This window comes from Nymphaea colorata, chromosome 3 (genome assembly GCF_008831285.2).
Source record: "Nymphaea colorata isolate Beijing-Zhang1983 chromosome 3, ASM883128v2, whole genome shotgun sequence".
In the NCBI taxonomy this organism is placed as follows: Eukaryota; Viridiplantae; Streptophyta; class Magnoliopsida; order Nymphaeales; family Nymphaeaceae; genus Nymphaea; species Nymphaea colorata.
In genome coordinates, this window is record NC_045140.1 from 19,594,355 (window position 1) to 19,612,971 (window position 18,617).

The 18,617-nt window shown below is 37.3% G+C and overlaps 1 protein-coding gene across 2 annotated transcripts; it reads right to left on the minus strand.

The window, feature by feature from the left end:
* Window positions 1-1,335: 1,335 nt before the first annotated feature.
* LOC116251572 (GTPase-activating protein GYP1) lies at window positions 1,336-17,792 on the minus strand. 2 transcript variants are annotated; one of them, XM_031625921.2, is made up of 11 exons: window positions 17,653-17,792; window positions 17,423-17,559; window positions 15,837-15,990; window positions 15,556-15,739; window positions 8,063-8,133; window positions 6,459-6,596; window positions 6,255-6,346; window positions 3,563-3,834; window positions 2,886-2,971; window positions 2,605-2,706; window positions 1,336-1,764 (listed from the first exon to the last, which is right to left on the minus strand). In XM_031625921.2, the coding sequence occupies exons 2-11, from the start codon at window positions 17,509-17,511 to the stop codon at window positions 1,603-1,605; spliced, it is 1,350 nt and encodes a 449-aa protein (XP_031481781.1). In that variant the 5' UTR covers window positions 17,512-17,559; window positions 17,653-17,792; the 3' UTR covers window positions 1,336-1,602. The 2 variants fall into 2 exon arrangements, with proteins under 2 accessions (XP_031481781.1, XP_031481780.1); XM_031625920.2 differs by lacking the exon at window positions 17,653-17,792 and having other exon boundaries at window positions 17,423-17,646.
* Window positions 17,793-18,617: the final 825 nt, after the last annotated feature.

Below are 18,617 nucleotides of genomic sequence, written 5' to 3' on the forward strand. Positions count from 1 at the left end.
TTTGTTAGCAAAAATTTAAAGCTCATATGAAGACCCATTTCGATAAACTGAAGCCAAATTTTCGGATTACGACCAAAAACAAGTCACTTAATTGCATTTGCATGTACAATTTACTTGTAAACTGCATGTTTTCCACTATTCTTAAAGATGGTCAACTTTTACAGTAAAGATCAGACAACTTTTGAGCGTCTTACCAGCAATCTCCAGCCATTTATTTGACACTTGATTGTCGATGTAAAGCCAAATGGACCGTCTCTGCCCCTGAGAAACATCTGGATAATCTTATCAAGAACTATATCGAGATTCGTCTGGACGATTTGCATTGATGGAGTCAAGTGCCATTGCTACCAAAATATCATGATGCATGGAAAACTTAGAAAGAATAGGGACAAAGTATAAATAATTAATGCCATAGATCATAACTAGAATAAAGTTTAGACAAGGGATCAAAGAAGACTTGCTTATTCTATTCACCTGTTTAACAGGCGACACAGTGAGCCAACCCGGAACGAACCCAAAGACCTGCGGAGCTCGTTTCAAGGATCTCAACCCACTCAAGAGCCACCTTCGATTGGACAATTGAAAGAGGTACAAAATAAACGCAAGCTAGTGAAAGCTCAACTGGTCATTAAACTCTTTAACATTTTAAGTACAAAGCTATTGTCATGTCATTCCCAAATATAGGTGTTAACGTATGCTGCTTAAGGAATATGTGACAAGGTATTCCATACACCAAGAATTTATGGAACTGTTCGTAGTTTACTTTGCATAACGGAATTTTACAAGTAGACTAACAATTATTTTCCGTTCTGAATTATCTAACCAAGTTCCTTTTTTGTCAACCATTTCGTTTGTGAACCACGCTATAGACACATTTTCTAACAAAAAATTGATGAGTATCTCCTGAAATTCTGTTCCAAGCAGCAATACCAGATTAGCAAACAAATCACCAAAATAATTACAGTTGTAGGTTATCTCAAGTTCATGAATTCACCCAACCGAATCCAGATGTAAGTAGCAGTAACAAGGTTGACAAGTTAATTGGTCGCCCACTGCGTGTCAGAACACTACATCAAGAACGAATGAGGACCTCACATTAACCATGCCTTGTGAAATGCATATGGAAACATAACCAAATGCCACGTCTTGCTTCCAAAGTGTTGCTTTGTGGTGGTTAATATCGATTTTACGCAAAGCCCACATTAAAAATATGCGATGAGTTTTGCTTTTCCTTTCATTAGCAAGTATTTATAGCTAAACATACTGAGACTTTGTCAATAAGCCACAGGCCGTTAACAAAAATAAAATAAACAGAATTGAGGATTGGACCTAAAGTGGAAAATTGTTTTCCTCGTTGCCTTCAGCCACTCATTCAATTTATTTGCTTCCACTTCATTGCACAAGGACCCAAGCTTTTCAGTTCATAAGCTCATTTGATAAATTCATCCTCCACAAGGTTGTTACACACAAACAATCAAATGGACAAAAGAAAAATTACAGGAAGTTTGATCGCTCGTGATTTTAGATGCGCAGAAGACATACAAAATGAAGAATAAATGGACAAAGGAGGAAGCTAAAAGGAATTTCAAATAATACATTTTTCTAGCTGGCTAAATGACTAGGTGAACTATCGAACATGGTATGCCACATGTATGCTCTTGAAAGGACCATTTCCAGTTCTTGGTGGGTCCATCTCTGTGTCGGAAGGTGTTGCAAAAACATAACCATCTCCTGGAAATCATGCTTTTGAATTTTCTCAGACCACTGCAGGAAGTCAAAAAACATATACATGATTACAACTTTATATGGGCCAAGGGGGCTGATACGGATGGGGCTTCAACTGTCATGAGAGCAGTTGGAGTTTGAAAGCTTATAATAACACCCCTTGCAGCCAACATGTGCACAGGCCTTGGGGTTGCGGATGGTAGACTCTGTCACATGGTTACACTCCTAGAAGAACACCAAGCCTGCGTCGATATGGCTGGATACAGGTGCAGGCAAGGAACATAGCTTGGACACGGTTGACTTATTTTTACATTCTTTAGTATATATACGGTATTTTTGTATAGAAATTTATATTTCATGATTACAAACAATGAATAGATGTGTTATTTTACTTAAAATCCTCTCTCTCTCTCTCTCTCTCTCTCTCTCTCTCTCTCTCTCTACTAGCTATATGTATGTGTGTGTGTGTGTGTACATGGCCTTGCCCCAGAACTCAACTTCTTTTTATTTTTCATTGGTGTCCACTCCTGTTCCTGTTGGGAGTGCAACTAATTCTCATCGCCAGATTGTGGCTTCATAATGTAAGAAACAAAAAATAATCAAGACCAATACAACATGAGTAATTGAGGCAAGCTAGTTAGGAAGTACACTTGCATGAACTAGGAACAGTATGTTGCCCCATACATAACCAACTCATGTACTATTTGTATAAGTTATATGAAATCCTGTGTAACTGAAATTTGACCTGTTTTAACAGACGAGCATGGGCACACTGCCTGCTCATAATATGACAGATATTTCAGCAGTTCATCAAAACGACAAAACTAATCAAAGAGTTGAAGAGAAAACTACAAATATATAGAAGCAAACGAAACTTACTGTTAATAAGAGGCTGGCAGATATGTAGACAAGGAAATCAGGCAGAGCATCTCCCTCAGCAATATATGTATCCCACAATCGTGTAACTAAATGGAATGGAACCTGTTCAAAAGCTTTCCAGGTTAGCTAATATGGATGAAGGAAAGCACTTTGGCCTAGGATGATGTGCATAAAAGTCAAAGTTACTCAATTGACATTGATGCAGTCAGAAGTAAGACCGACTTTAAATGCATTCTGGAAAACATGCATAAAAAACAACTTAAGTTTGAGTAGCTATGTACCTCACGTATCAAAAGACAGTTAAACCAACGAAAAGCAAACTGAAGAAACTCCAGCCCTTGCTGTTCCATGTGTTTTGAAACAGGGTCTGAGACAAAGAACACAAAAGAACAGTGTGAGGAGATTAATAATGGCACAATCAAATGATAGACCTTATGGCTAAAAGAATGTTCTTCTCTTTAATGAAAAAAACTTCTACAGCAGTTTGACTGTGAAAATCATGCAGCCAAATGTTCTATGCAGTAAACCCTTCAAAAGGCTTACTGGGGCCAAAGCAGAATATCATGCACCAGGAAAAGTTAAAAAAGAAGGAAAAATAGAATAACAAGGGTTAAGCTGGAAGAAGAAGTGCACGAATGGGGTAGATATTTTGAAACCCCCCAAACCCAATGAATTCAAAATGACAAAAGAATGTAACATTCTGTTCAAGACAAAAGCTCAAGCAGAATATCCTTTTATTTAGCCTACTCATTTCCATGCCTAGGCTACTAGGCTGCTCTCCACCCCTGAGCACACAGTCAGGCCTGTTTTCAATTATCTAGCACGAAGCGGCATGCAATGAATTTTTTGCATGTCATGACGAGAAGATTTTGCCTCTGCTTCACACAATGTAAACCACCTTGAGAAGTAAATCTAAGATTCTCACTTTGAAAAATAAATCACAGCAATGGAAGAATACCATCAATTCGCCGAACCAATTCCTTTAATTTGAATACAAGTCGCTGAATTCCTGGTTGAGCAAATGTGTAATGATCTTGCATGCCATCAAGTAGTTTTGAGAGACACCAGTAACAGTCCGCTTCAAGGTTCGAAACTTTCTCCTTTGTCAAGTCCGAAAGGGTCCAATTCTCAATATTTCCCTCTAAATACTCTGACAAGAAAACGACAAAAAATGGAGTAACAAGATCATTTATTCCCTGTACATATCCACTAGCTGGATGACGGATGGCCCTGCAGACAATCAACAAATAGTGAGTTTTCACGAACAAGGCTAAGTGGCTAATGGCACCCATTTGATGCTCAACAAGAAGGAAAAAAGGCAGGAAGACCGGCCTGTGCTCCACAATAGCTAAGGAAAAAAACATGCAGTTTCTCGGATAAAAATACACATCAGGCATTTTTGATTCAAGATATATATATTACACGTTATATATATCTTATATAGATAGATAGACAGACAGAAGAGAGATGCATTAAACCAATTCAATTCTGGGACTGGTCTGACTAGAACTTATATTTTAAGGCTTTCTTTTGGAAAAATAATTATGCAGGTGCAATCTAAAAAATAATTTTCTCATACATTAAGATGAGTTTTAAAAGACAGAAAACCATAATCCTTGTTTTCAAATCTTACAAAATCTTATCTATACAGATAAGATGCATCATATTTGTAGATCATAATGTTTTGGATGTAAAGATCATATCCAACAAGGTAGACTTTAGAAAATTTGAGTGGAAATGTTAAAAATGGAGGGACTGATCAAACCTCTCTCTCTCTCTCTCTCTCTCGTGTGGTCAAATCACAAGATAAAAGAGAGGGCAGGTCATGAAGCATCACTATATCCAACAATGTTGTAAAACGCATATCGTAAGCCGTATAGGTCGGGCTTTAAGATATGTCGTATCGTAATGTATCGTAATTGTATCATAAATTTTTAAAAAATAATAATAATAAATCAAAAAATTTAAAAAAATCAAGATAATAAATTCTTCATAGAAAACATGTTTTAGTCTTTTGGATAATGATAGACTTATTATTTTGCTAAATGCTATAAACTTACGCGTTCACATTCATACTTCATAGACATCAAAATTCATAACAATATCATTCTTTTTCATCTTCATCTTCACGGTTCAAAAAAACCCCTTTCATCCCAATGGGAATCAGCCACCCATGCACAAATCCATGGTTTAATAGATTATTTCACGGTGAAAATCGATGATTTCACAATGGAAATCGATGATTTCCCTCTAAGGCGGTACAATCTATAGATTAGAAATGAATTAGGGGTGGGTTTTTATAAAAAAAACTCGAAAAAATGGGGTTCAAGACCCCTTTTTAGAAATCAGCCCGTATCGTACGATACGGGGGCCCGTATCTCACGTATCGTACGATACAGGTACGATACACCCCATTTACGATATAGGGGGTGTATCGTATCGTATTTTATAAACGATACGTACAACACTGATATCCAACATTTATCCTACCCAAGGTCGTTTCTAAAAAGAAATTGTAGAAGTGGCACCACCATGTCTTATTTCTCTCAGTGGAATAATAAAATGCCCTTAAAGAGCAAAAGTATACGATCTAATAAAATACAAAAAAAATATTTCACCAAAGGACGTAAGCCCCTTAGACTAATTGCATGACTATGATAAGCTGCTATGCATGGTTTAAGTAATGAAAGCAGGGATTTTTTCAGAAATGAAAAATATCATGAATGGATTAGTCAATCACAATAAGTCAGGGATAGATGTTTGAATTGCCTAAGACTCAAGGATGAATGTGGAAAACCCTTTTTTCATTTTTCCTTTTTGTCCCGCAGACCTACTATCAAATCCACTACTACCGCTACCATTTGCCACCTGAATCATGAGTGTCACCATCATTGCATTGCTGTGCCTATTGCTACATCTCACAACAACCTCTACCACCTCCTCAGCACCAGGGATGCAAAAGGGCAGTACTTAGTTTAAAGTAAACCCAGCTAATCAGATTTTTTAATGAATTTCAACTCAGATTTGAACCGAATCTAGTTTTGCTATAAACTGCATTTGAATCTGATCGCAAAGTGGGTGACCTTATGTCACATGGAATAAACCAAAAGGGCGCTGTACTTGTGTCGACACGGCAGGGAACAGGTGCAGGCATTGTCAAATTTTTTTTACTTGATTCTTGCATAAGCTTGATCAAGTCCAATTTTGCCAAATTTCGAGGGTTATCACACTGTCTCCCCTCTGAGCATATACTAAACCTTGTCTAATGACAATGATTATCACATTGTTTCCCCCTGTGGATATACTAAACCTTTTCCAAGACACAACTTGAACGGCCAATTAAATGCAACCGATAGGCATACAAAACAAACCATCATCAGCCTTTCTTTCAGCAACCCAATTAGATGACCTAGGATAGTCAATGTAAAGCTTGCCATTTATATCCCCAAGATTACATGCTTGTCATACAGCAAGTCCTAGAATATTGAAGACCACAAGATAGTAAATTTCTTATGAAACTAAGCTTGTGAAACATACTAACAGAATGCAAAATAAAATAGCAACCTCACCAAAAGCATATCATTAATGCATGGAAATAATGTATTGAACTATTATATCAAAGTGCACATTAGGAACAAGAGAAATCTAACCATATGTAAAGTATTCGCTCCAACGATTTCTGAACTTCTGGTTGCTGAAAGAAAGCAACATCAGGCACAGTCCTTGGACAGTCAACAGCTATCTAGTCATCCATATTGTTCAAAGGGAAAAGAAAAGTCAGACAAAAGTGACGGGAGGAGAAAAGAAAAGTTGCACCAGAAACAGAGAAAATAATGCATGATTAATTCGTTTACCTGCCGAAGCATATTAACCTCCTCATCTGCACGTTCACTATCAGGAATATCATAATATTGAGAAACACAGTCAACATATTCAAGACGCTTCCGCTTCAAAACACCATCCCTTCTATCTGAATTAGGGGGTTCATATCCCTGTAGTCAGTTCACGTTTTAAACTTCACAGAAGCAATAACAATACTACATATGTTCTAGAACTGAAAAAAGGCAAACATTGAGGACTATTTTGCATTAATTATGGAGATGAAGAAACTACAATCCAAGTAGAGAAAAAGCATGTGTACTTCGCCCCATGAATCAACTTGCACAGGTTGTGAATCATCTCATCACAGTCACAGAAGAATCACAACTTTAAGTGTAGTGGAGTGCACAACTTTACAGAAATATGAAACTCGCATCCTTTTATTCTACTTCCTATAAGATTTGAGGCCCTTTAAACTGTGATTGCTAGTCACTAGCGCCTTCTGACAGAGAACATGACCAAATAACCATACTATAATGGCTTATATAATTGTTAGCAAAATTACCCTTGTTTTGAAGGACAAAGCTTTTCTTTATTTTTTAGGCAAAGGCCACTCTTCTGGAAAAAGAAATTACGTATGCAAAGCCTCTCAAGCAAAAGGAAAAGTATATAGACCTCATGTTAGGACAAAAATTCACAAAAAGTCAAAAACTCAATTACAGCTAAACAATCCTTGAGAGAAATCAAAATCAACAATGGAATGGAATATCAAACAAGTAACCTGTAAGAATGTTATCCACATCTGCAGAGAATGACATAAGAATTCTTTCTCACATCAACTAGCACAAATTTAAGATCCTGTAGTTAAGGGGACACAACTTGACATATGCATGCAGTCCATGGGAGGGATGTCACATACCAATGGACAAGTTAAATGTAGACCAAAGAGGAGATGACAGATTATGCAACACTCATACCTGCCTAACATTCTCAAAAGTTGCACATGACTGCTGTGAACAACTCTCAAGCATCTGTGACAACCAACCATGCCAGCAAAACTCTTGGTTTGATACTTTAGTGGTTAAGTTCATATTGCTATCTTAACCCTTTTTCCAAATTTACCCCTTCCAAATGATTCAGTGTCCTAAACTGAAAGGAGTAAACCCTTCATCACATCAATCAGAGAGAGAGAGAGAAAGAGAGAGAGAGGCAAGAGGCAACTTAACATTCATCACCTATTATGAATGGCAAGGTTAATTGATGAATAGATACTTAATTTTACGCATAGTTTCTTAACTTGGGCACCCAAAGATATAACTTTCTCAATGTTAGGCAGGCATTTGCCATTGATTAAACCATTTGCACCTTCATGAAAATTTCTCATACAAAGGCTAGTATGATTCATATAACTGTCCATATGTCAACCTTTAAGTATGAAGAATAAAGCACCAAAAGCAGTATATTCAACTTTGCAACTGAAACATGCGCTGCAAAAGGAAAAAGACATCACGAACAAAAATATATTGCTCTCCTAAGCAATCACAATCATGCTTAATTTATGATCTAAATCTGGATGCACTATTCCTTTTTAAAAATTAGTGCTTCTTTAAGGAAAGGATGAAATGTTCTAAGGCCTTACCAAAAGAAGCCGCCACACAGTAGGACGCAAGTATGGTGGCACACCACTCCAAGCAAGCTGACGTAGTGCATCTAAAAATGTGGGAGAAAGCAATCAAGCAAGATGTCATATGTAAAATTTGCAGATGCACACAGACACATGTTAAAAGGTTTAAGGGTCCGTATGGAACTTTTGTTCAGTGATAGGTGAACAGAGCTCAAGAAAAAAAAAAGTACTGTCACTTGTGAGAGCTGATAAAGGTAAGTTGCATTTTTGGGAACCTTTTTTCCCTTTACACATACAAGGCCACTGCAGCTAATATATATATATGTGTGTGTGTGTGTGTGTGTGTGTGCATGTCACATATATCATTCTCGAACTTTTATCATCAAAATTTTTCTCAGGTACTAATCGGGACATCTATTTTTCTCACAAAATCTTGAAAACTAATAAAACTAAAGACGCAGGTGCAGCATCTCCCTAGCTGACTCCTATATATCTATATATATATATATATATATATATATATATATATATACACATCACTGTCACATATATCATCCCCAAATTTTTATCATCAAATTTTTCTCAGCTACTAATTGGGACGTCTATTTTTCTCACAAAATCTTGAAAACTGATAAAACTACAGACATGGGTGCAGCATCTCCCTAGCTGAGTCCATGACATATATAAGTGTCAAACAATGTTTCCAAATTCCTTCAGTTTTCACATTATTATTTTCTGAATGAATTCAAAACCTGAAACCCCATATCTCTGTGAGATAGGTCACTCTCCCGTGATTGCCATACTGAAGCAGGTTAAAAACAAAACAAATGAAACCACTAAGAGCAGCACTGACATGACAAAGCTCTATAGACTCATTATTCATTAGGGATGTTACCTTGGTTAAAATAATTGAAACCCTTCTCCAGATGAAGACATTTTTGCCTTATTAGGGAAAGAAAATATTTTACAAACCTTCTAAAAGGAAATCTTTTGTTCACATCTAATGAAACAAATTTTACAACATAAATGGAAATACATCAAAGTTGAGCCTAAATTGTCAAACCTAAGTCACTTGGATACTTCAGTCAGGTCCTTGTACCTGCATACCCCATACCAAAAGTGGGTACTTGGACACACTTGGGTAATTTTCAAATCAAAACTGACCCAAACTGCTTAATTTTATGTTATTTGATTTTTCCCAACACATTTTTTATTTTGCTTTTAGAGTTACCATTTATTAACATGTAATGTTTTTATTTATATCATTTTTTTATCCAAATGTTGCTTTTATTTTAAAATTTTCTGCATTATTTTGGATATATACATAATACATATATATAACCTGACATACCCCCGTACTACATTGTATAAAGTTGTTGCGTTCGTACCTATACTTCCTGTTAAAATATAAATCCTTCACCAGCACGTTGAATAGGAGTCTCTTAGGATTCCACCTCCTTGTAGAATGTGTTAAGATATTTAATGTCCTTGTAACATGTGAAGAGTCTCCTATGATTCTATATTGTAGTTAATATCCTTGTTATATGGGAAGTCTCCTAGGATTCTATGTTGTAGTTAATATCCTTGTTATATGGGAAGTCTCCTAGGATTCTATGTTGTAGTTAATATCCTTGTAATATGTGAAGTCTCTTAGGTTTCTATGATGTAATTAATGTCCTTGGAGCTTGTGAAATCTCCTAGGATTCTACGATTGGAGACTCTTAGAATTCTGGAAATGGGATTATAAATAGAGGCCGTGCAAACCATTTTGGCTACGGCTTCTTCTCCTCAGTTTCTTCTTGTTTTCATTCTCTCTCTCCCTCTCTCTCTCTCTCTCTCTCTCTCTATCTCTATCTTCCTGCGTGAGTGCTGTTTTCTGGTTACAGATATTGGTGCTAGATTTCTATCATGGTATCAGAGTGCCAGGTTACGTTATCTCTACCAAACGAAATGCCCAAACAGGTCTGATCTGGTTAGAACTCCTTTCTCATCTTGTCTCTATCCTGAATTTACTTTTCTCTTGCGCAATTCTTGTTCCTTTTTCTTCTTGCTTACCCAAGGACACATCTTGTTATATCGTGTCTTCTTTCCCTCTCATCTTCTACCTATATACCATTCCTTTCTGCTGTCATGGAAAACCTTTCGCATTCTAGCATGTCCTCAAGTTTTCTTCCTCACCTTATTACCGAAAAACTCAACCATGAGAATTATCTGATCTGGAAAAGGCAAATCATGCCTTTCATAAGAAGTCAAGGCCTCTTTGGACATCTCGATGGTTCAACAAAGGCTCCACCAATATCTGTCTTACAGGAAATAAAAAATGAGGCAGGAGAAGTTATTGTTGTTCATGAAGACAACAATCCTGAACATGCTATGTGGATGAGACGTGATCAAAGTCTGGTTGCGTATATTTTGTCCACTTTATCTCAACAAGTGTTACTTTCAGTTTCTGATGATTGTACTGCAGAAGAATTATGGGAAACCCTTGCTGATACCTTTTCCTAAATATCAGAAGCTCGAATTATGTACTTAAAGAAAGAATTTCAGAATTTGAGCAAAGGTTCAACGTCTATCATGGATTATTTGGGGCGTATTAAGGCCGTCGCAGACCAACTTGCTGCCTCAGGGAATAACATTTCTGATAAGGAAAAGGTGCAGCAAACCTTGAATGGACTTGGGCATGATTATCATGCTTTTATTACAGCTCTTGAGGTCCTTCCTGTTCTGCCTTCCTTCAACGAACTACAAGGTAAACTTCTCCAACATGAAATGAATATGAAAAGAGTCATTGAAAGGACTGGTCAAGGGAACTCCCAAAATGTGTTGGCTATGAATGCAAAGTTTGGTAAGAGCCATGGGAACTCCAACCATGGTGGTCGTGGCATTCTACCAACACCACATAACCAAGGTATGTCTCCTTTGGATACTTCAAGAAAAATACCAATTTGTTTTCAGTGCAACAAGAAAGGACACATGAAGGCACAATGTTGGTTTAATCCTCAAAATAAAAACAAAGGGGTAAGACATGATTATAAACAAGGAGGACAAAGTTCTAAATCCACCGCTGAAGATATGCAACAGTTATTGATGACCGCATTCTCAAAGATGACTATAAAGCAAAATGAGCAGGGAGAATGGTTCTTGGATTCAGGTGCAGCTACCCATGTGACAGGAAATGCAGGTAAATTGACTAACTTATCCCCTCATTACGGTAGAAGTTGCATTATAACAGGTGATGGAAAATCTCATCCTATTACACATATTGGAAATGCACATATTCCATTGTCATCCTCGTCTCTATCACTGTCTAATGTTGTTCTTGCTCCCAATATCAAAAAGAACATCATATCCATTTCTAAAGTCATTGATGATACAAGCTCTTCTGTTGAATTCACACCTTCTTTTGTCTATGTCAAGGACCTCCAAACGAAGAAAATGTTCGCTAGAGGGGAGCGTCAAGGGAATATGTACGTCCTCAAGGAATGTCTACCCAAGGATTCATCCACTTTTGATATAGGATTGAAGACATTTTCTCTTTCTCATAATGCGTAATCAGTGCCAAGTTCTTGCCATTTTCAATCAAAAGTAAGGGGCCCTAACCAATTTTTGGAGTCTGATTTGTGGCATAGTCGGCTAGGACACTGTGGTCGACATTTTATTGAAAAACTTGTCACAGATAGTCTCATTCCAAAATCAAGTTTACCTCTTACTTCAAGTGTCAAAAAATGTTCAAGTTGTGGACTTTGTAAGAGTCATGTTTTACCTTTCCATAATATAAATCAAAGGACTTCCAAACCTTTTGAAACTATTTTTTCTGATGTATAGGGGCCAGCCCCTATTGATTCCATGTCTGGGTTAAGATATTATGTCTTATTCATTGACTCTTACTCACGTTTCACCTGGATTTACTTCATGAAACACAAATCAGAAGTACCTCACATATTTCGAAACTTCTATGCCATGATTCAAACTAAATTTTCATCCAATGTGGTGCATTTTCAATGTGATGGAGGGGGAGAATATTCCTCGCTTGATTTTATTGAATTTGTACGTGAAAAAGGGATAACTAGACAAATTTCTTGCCCTTACACACCACAACAAAATAGTGTAGTTGAGCGGAAACATCGACATATAGTTGAAAGCGCCATGAGCATGATGCATGATACTAATGTGCCCATTTCCTTGTGGACTGAAGCCTTCCATACTGCTGTATACATAATAAATTGTTTGCCTATGACACTCTTGATGTCTAAATCGCCATATTTTACACTCTTAGGCAAACAACCTGATTACAAGAACTTGAAGGTTTTTGGTTGTGTATGCTATGTTCACGTTGATGCTGCCTTGAGGAACAAGTTTCAAGACAAAGCTATTCAATGTTGATTCGTTGGATATGCTGATGAATATAAAGGTTTTCGATGCTATGATCCAACAACTAAACGTATCAAAACTTCAAGAAATGTTATTTTTGATGAACATAGTTTTGATAATACAAATGAAATGCCTATGACCATTGAATCTTATGATCCTTGGACCAGTACACAGTTATTCAATGCAGATCCTGTTATAGAAAATGATGTGCCTCAAAGTGAAGATTCAGAGAGAGCAATACAACAGTCGGATATGGCTCAAAGTGAAAATCAAGAAGATCCAACACAGTCATCAAGTCATCACGAAAACAATAATGAAGAACAGAGCAACGATGCACATCGGTATTCGGGTCTTATCTACAGTCGACGACTAAGGGACAGAGATGCTCACAGTGAAGAAGACAACATGCCCCACCTTAGAAGATCCCAACGCATTCGTCATCCCATTCACAGGTGGGTTAGCTATGATTCTTTATCACTTGATTTTCAGTTATTCATGGCAAAAGTTGGCAAGGAGGAAGAACCTACTTCATTTGATCAAGCATCAAAATCACATCATTGGAGAAAGGCTATGAAAGAAGAAATGGAAGCCTTGCATGAATGTGGAACATGGGAGATCGTTCCGAGGCCACACGAAAAGAACGTAGTGGGCTCCAAATGGGTATACAAAATTAAATACAAACCTAACGGCAGCATAGAAAGACACAAAGCAAGGTTAGTAGCAAAAGGGTTTACACAACAATATGGAGAAGATTATGATGAGACATTCAGCCCTGTGATCAAAATGGGAACAATTCGCGTGATTATATCATTGGCAGTTGAATATGGATGGAGACTACATCAAATGGACGTGAAGAATGCTTTTCTTCATGGTGATTTAAGGGAGGAAGTATATATGGAACAACCTCCAGGATACACGAAGGGAGACTCTCATGCATGGGTTTGCAAACTAAGAAAATCTATTTATGGACTTAAACAGGCCTCACGTTCGTGGTTTGACAGTTTCTCTTGCAAGATTCAAGAATATGGTTTTCGGAGATGTCCTCTAGGTCACTCTCTTTTCATTTATCGAAAAGAAAACATATTTACTTTACTTCTTATATATGTTGATGATATTGTTATCACAGGCAATTCAGAAAAACACATAGAAGAAGCTAAAGTTTTGATGATGCAAAACTTCAAAATGAAAGAGCTTGATGATTTACGATTCTTTCTTGGAGTGGAGATTGATAGGCACAATAATCGCCTCACATTGACACAACAGAAATACACGTTGGATCAATGTCTGATTGTAAGCCTGTTGGTTTACTAAAGTTTTGCGTAGGATCTTCATATAAGTCAGGTATGTCTGATTGTAAGCCTGTTGGAACTCCTAGTGTTATAAATCAAAGACTAAGTGCTCAAGATGGGGAGTTATATGAAGATCCTACGCAATATCGAAGTATTGTTGGGGCACTTCAATATCTTACATTTACTAGACCAGATATTATATATGTTGTGAATCATGTATCTCAATTTATGCATGCACCTAGAGATACTCACATGGATGCTGTCAAAAGAATATTAAGATATCTTAAAGGGACAGCAAGAGATGGCTTAGTTTATGGTAAGAGTGAAAATATAACTACTGGACATCAACTTATGACATTCACAGATGCAGATTGGGCTGGAGATCCCGATCAAAGAAAGTCCATTTCTGGTTTTTGTATTTTCATTGGACGTAATCTTGTGTCTTGGAGTTGTCAAAAGCAAAAGGCAGTAGCAAGATCCAGCACTGAAGCTGAATACAGATGCATGGCTGCAGGTACTGCTGAAGTTACATGGGTTAGACATTTGCTAGAAGACATTGGAGAAAAGATTAAAACATCAATGTTAATGTGCGATAATCAAAGCGCTATTAACATTGCCTTTAATCCCGTACAACATGGTCGAACAAAGCACATTGAGATTGATCAACACTTTGTTAGACAAAAGGTAGAAGACAAGGAGATTCAACCTATTTATGTTCGTACAGATGAACAAGTTGCAGACTTATTTACAAAAGGATTAACAAAGGAAAGATTCTGGTTTCTAAAAGGCAAGTTGTACATGGTGCAAAACCATGCACAACTTGAGGGAGGGTGTTAAAATATAAATCTTTCACCAGCACGTTGAAGAGGAGTCTCTTAGGATTCCACCTCCTTGTAGAATGTGTTAAGATATTTAATGTCCTTGTAACATGTGAAGAGTCTCCTAGGATTCTATGTTGTAGTTAATATCCTTGTTATATGGGAAGTCTCCTAGGATTCTATGTTGTAGTTAATATCCTTGTTATATGGGAAGTCTCCTAGGATTCTATGTTGTAGTTAATATCCTTGTAATATGTGAAGTCTCTTAGGTTTCTATGATGTAATTAATGTCCTTGGAGCTTGTGAAATCTCCTAGGATTCTACGATTGGAGACTCTTAGAATTCTGGAAATGGGATTATAAATAGAGGCCGTGCAAACCATTTTGGCTACGGCTTCTTCTCCTTAGTTTCTTCTTGTTTTCATTCTCTCTCTCCCTCTCTCTCTCTCTCTCTCTCTATCTCTATCTTCCTGCGTGAGTGCTGTTTTCTGGTTACAGATATTGGTGCTAGATTTCTATCACTTCCATCCCTGTATCTGCACCCACGTGACTTATATTCAAACAGCTATAGATAAAACAGGTGGAACAATAACATATTCAAGCACAAGGAATTCCTTTGCCACGTGTAACAATAATTTTGGAGATCTAAAGGCTGCTGGTTACAGGAGTTCACTTCATATCAACTATACAACATGATTATCAAGCACCAAAATACCTTTTTCCCATTTTAACCTGTCCACAATCAATATTGTTTTTTTATGATCAGATGCAATGATATAGGAAGAACAAAAAGTAAGCACAAGACCTATGTTTCCATGGGCAACACTGAATTCAGAATTTGAGAATCATGCAACTAACTCAGCAAAATATTCTTCTTTCTACTTTTCACTGAAAAGCAGCAGTGTAGCACAGTCCAAATGATGCATGGAAAGTAGCATGCTGTAAATGGTAAATGAACTTCATAATTAAAGAGGGCACTTGCAATCAAGTTATACTTCTGGAGAAAATGCAAAAATAATTAAGACTTGTACCTAATACAACAGTTGGACCAGACAATTCTTTTGTGAACCTTGCAATTCTTGCTGAATCAGTAGCTCTAGTCCCAGACGGGGACTTTTGGGATTCGCCAGTTTTACTGTCATTGCCTGCAATTGATGCCTTTGATTTCTGAGGGATCGCATAATTTGCAACAATCCCAGTAGCCCGGCTTTCCCCCTGTCCACATGAAACATCCATTGAGCACAAGAGATATTTGCAATTCCAGATAAGAAGCATCACTGTGAAGCAAGAAAACAATTCTTGTCTACATTACCTCATCAAAATTGTCTGAACTTTCACCACGTCCAAGATCAATCTCCGAAGAACTCTCAATATCTGAAGGATGTTTAGTGGGACTGAATTGGTTTGGAGGATCAGGCTTTCGAGTTAGTAAAACTTTACCAGGAAAACTACGGCCTTTCAGTAACCTGATAAAACAAATACCATATTTCATAACAGTTAAATCACAGCCAAGCATGAGGACAACCAATAATATAAAATGGAACGATGATAGCATGTGTTAGTTTATGCCTATAATTGTTTTCTTCTCTATCTCAGGTATTTCGCCATGAGAAAAATCCAAGCTTTCAGACACATCAAGCATTACATTCCACATACATAGGTCATAGAACCTATATGACTAAATTCCTATTATCAACAATATTACCTTCTTAAACACCAAACTGAACTTACTCTCACATATTCAGAATTTTTAAGTCTTAAAGTACAACTTATTTAGTTTCAGTAGCTAGTGGCAAAGAAATTTTCAGACATAAAAAGGTCACCATGATATTTATTGCGCAAGGCAAGGTAATGGTATCATCAGAAGAAAATAGACCCAGTTTGATGTGCTTCTATTAGGCACTCTTAATTGCATAACCAGCAACACTTACAGACTTACGGTACATATGCATAACGCAATGCAAGATTGACATTTGACAAGAATAAAGGTCAACGATTCCATATAAGCACATCAACCTGTAGTTCAGTGATTGAACAAAAGTAGCCTCACCGTTTATGTGAAATCTTAGTATCTGTGTTTTAACGTAATTTTCCTTTAAACAATTTGAACGTGCATTCTTATCTGGAAAAGTGGAACCAGCTAGACCGTTGCATTGCGGAGCACAAAGCCAAATCCTAACTTGTCCAATTTATTCAGGCAACTAGATGGATTTAAACAAAATCTACTCACCGCCTAGATAGATCAGGAGCACGATCAATTAACATGATATGATTGTCAAATTCTTTCCTTCATCACTTATCATCAAGGCTTACATACCCATTTTTTTTTTATAGACGAGACAAAATCCCACACTCTCAGAACAATAAAAATATTCACAAACAATGTCCATCCACAAAATTTACTGAAATTGTAGAATCAAATCTAAGTCAAATTCCCTTCCCTGTAAAACCAAGTAAACGAAACATTAGCAATGTATCACGCACAACAGAGCTTCATGACTGGAGAGCTGCATCAAAATATGAAAAAGTTTTACAACGACCTGAAAAAAGTAGAAAACAGACCAAATAGATTGTAAGTTGGTGAAGGCTGGCAGAAAGTTTGCATTTTTCATGTTGGGATATCTTCAAACAGGAATGTTAACTGAATCAAAGAACAACCCATTAACAAAAAGGGATCTTCTTCATGAAAATGGAACGGATCGGATCAGAGATAGGCATGAGAATTAGCACTCCAAGCAAGTTAAGTCCAGGAAATGGGTATCTCTCAGAGCCATGATTGTTCACCTCAACTACAGCACACCCTAGCAAAGAATTTCCATAACCTACACCAGGAGTTCTTAGCGGAAATTGGAAGGCGTCAAAATGGGTACACGTGAACATAACAAAAAGGGGAGTTACCCTTGCACATTTCTTAGAGTCTGGTTGAATCTCCAGTCCAGATTAAGAGAGCTCTCCTTCTTCTTCTCTTCCTCCTTGTTGTTCCTCATCCTCCCGTCAGAACGCTACGCACCAATTACCATAGTCTTCTTCCCTCGCTGCAAGAACTCGGGAAACGATGAGGGAAAAGGTGAAAGGCAGAAGCAGCAGTGGAGAATCAAATAACGACGATAAATGAAAGGAAGGACAACCCCTTGACTGAATTTCTTTCTCTCGATAGAACCCCTGCTCCCAGAAGCGGATCCGGAATTGCAGACCTGTTCAAGGTCCAAGCCAGATCTAGTAGGCAAACGGCAGCAGAAGTTTGATCACGAATAGGAGCGAGTTTGAAACCAACCGGATCAATATGGATGGAATCAAGAAAACCAAAGACCACCCACGTTTTGATCGCTTCAATGCCAGGCATTGGTGCACCGTTGTGCCTCGCGCGTGCTTAACACTCTGGAGATGCTTCAGATTTACACGACTATTGTTGTTTAAGTATGTTTTACTTTATTAGTTTATAATAATTGACTCTCTAATTAAAATTAAAACCCAATTCTTCCATTGATTATTTGAAAAGAAAAGGGGAGTTAGTCCTCAACCTCCTACAAATCTTTTTGGATTGAAGTCGGACGACGCTTCACTGCATCCTCTCTCTATACCGTTGATTCAAAAGTGACATTCGACAAAAAACAACAAATAAACATGAGGTTGATTTTTCTACACACGTACAGCCCATCTATGTAACTAAACACTAGAAGAAGACCGTTAAAAGTTTGGCCGTTTTTCAAGGACTTTGACATTTTACATTGCCGCATTCAACGTTTAAAGGTAATTCTTAAAAAAATTGCGTTTCTCCTCGCCTCCCCATTCATGTAACTTTGTTATCTCTCTTAAGACCTAAAATTTGGTTCTTGATTACAGAGTTTGTGTGGAGTTTGAGCAGTTGATGAAGCGAGAAGGATGAGAAAACATGTGTATCAACTAAGGGGCTGGCGGAAGAAACATTAAGGATCTATAGGAGGTACTAAAGCTACTTGCTCTCTTTTCAATTTCTTTTCCACATCGACTTTCTTGAAGATAATTGTGGCAGCAAGCTTAGATACAATGGAGATTGTTAACTAGCCAATATGGAAGAAGATTGTTTTTCATTATGGTTTTAAGCGTATTTGGT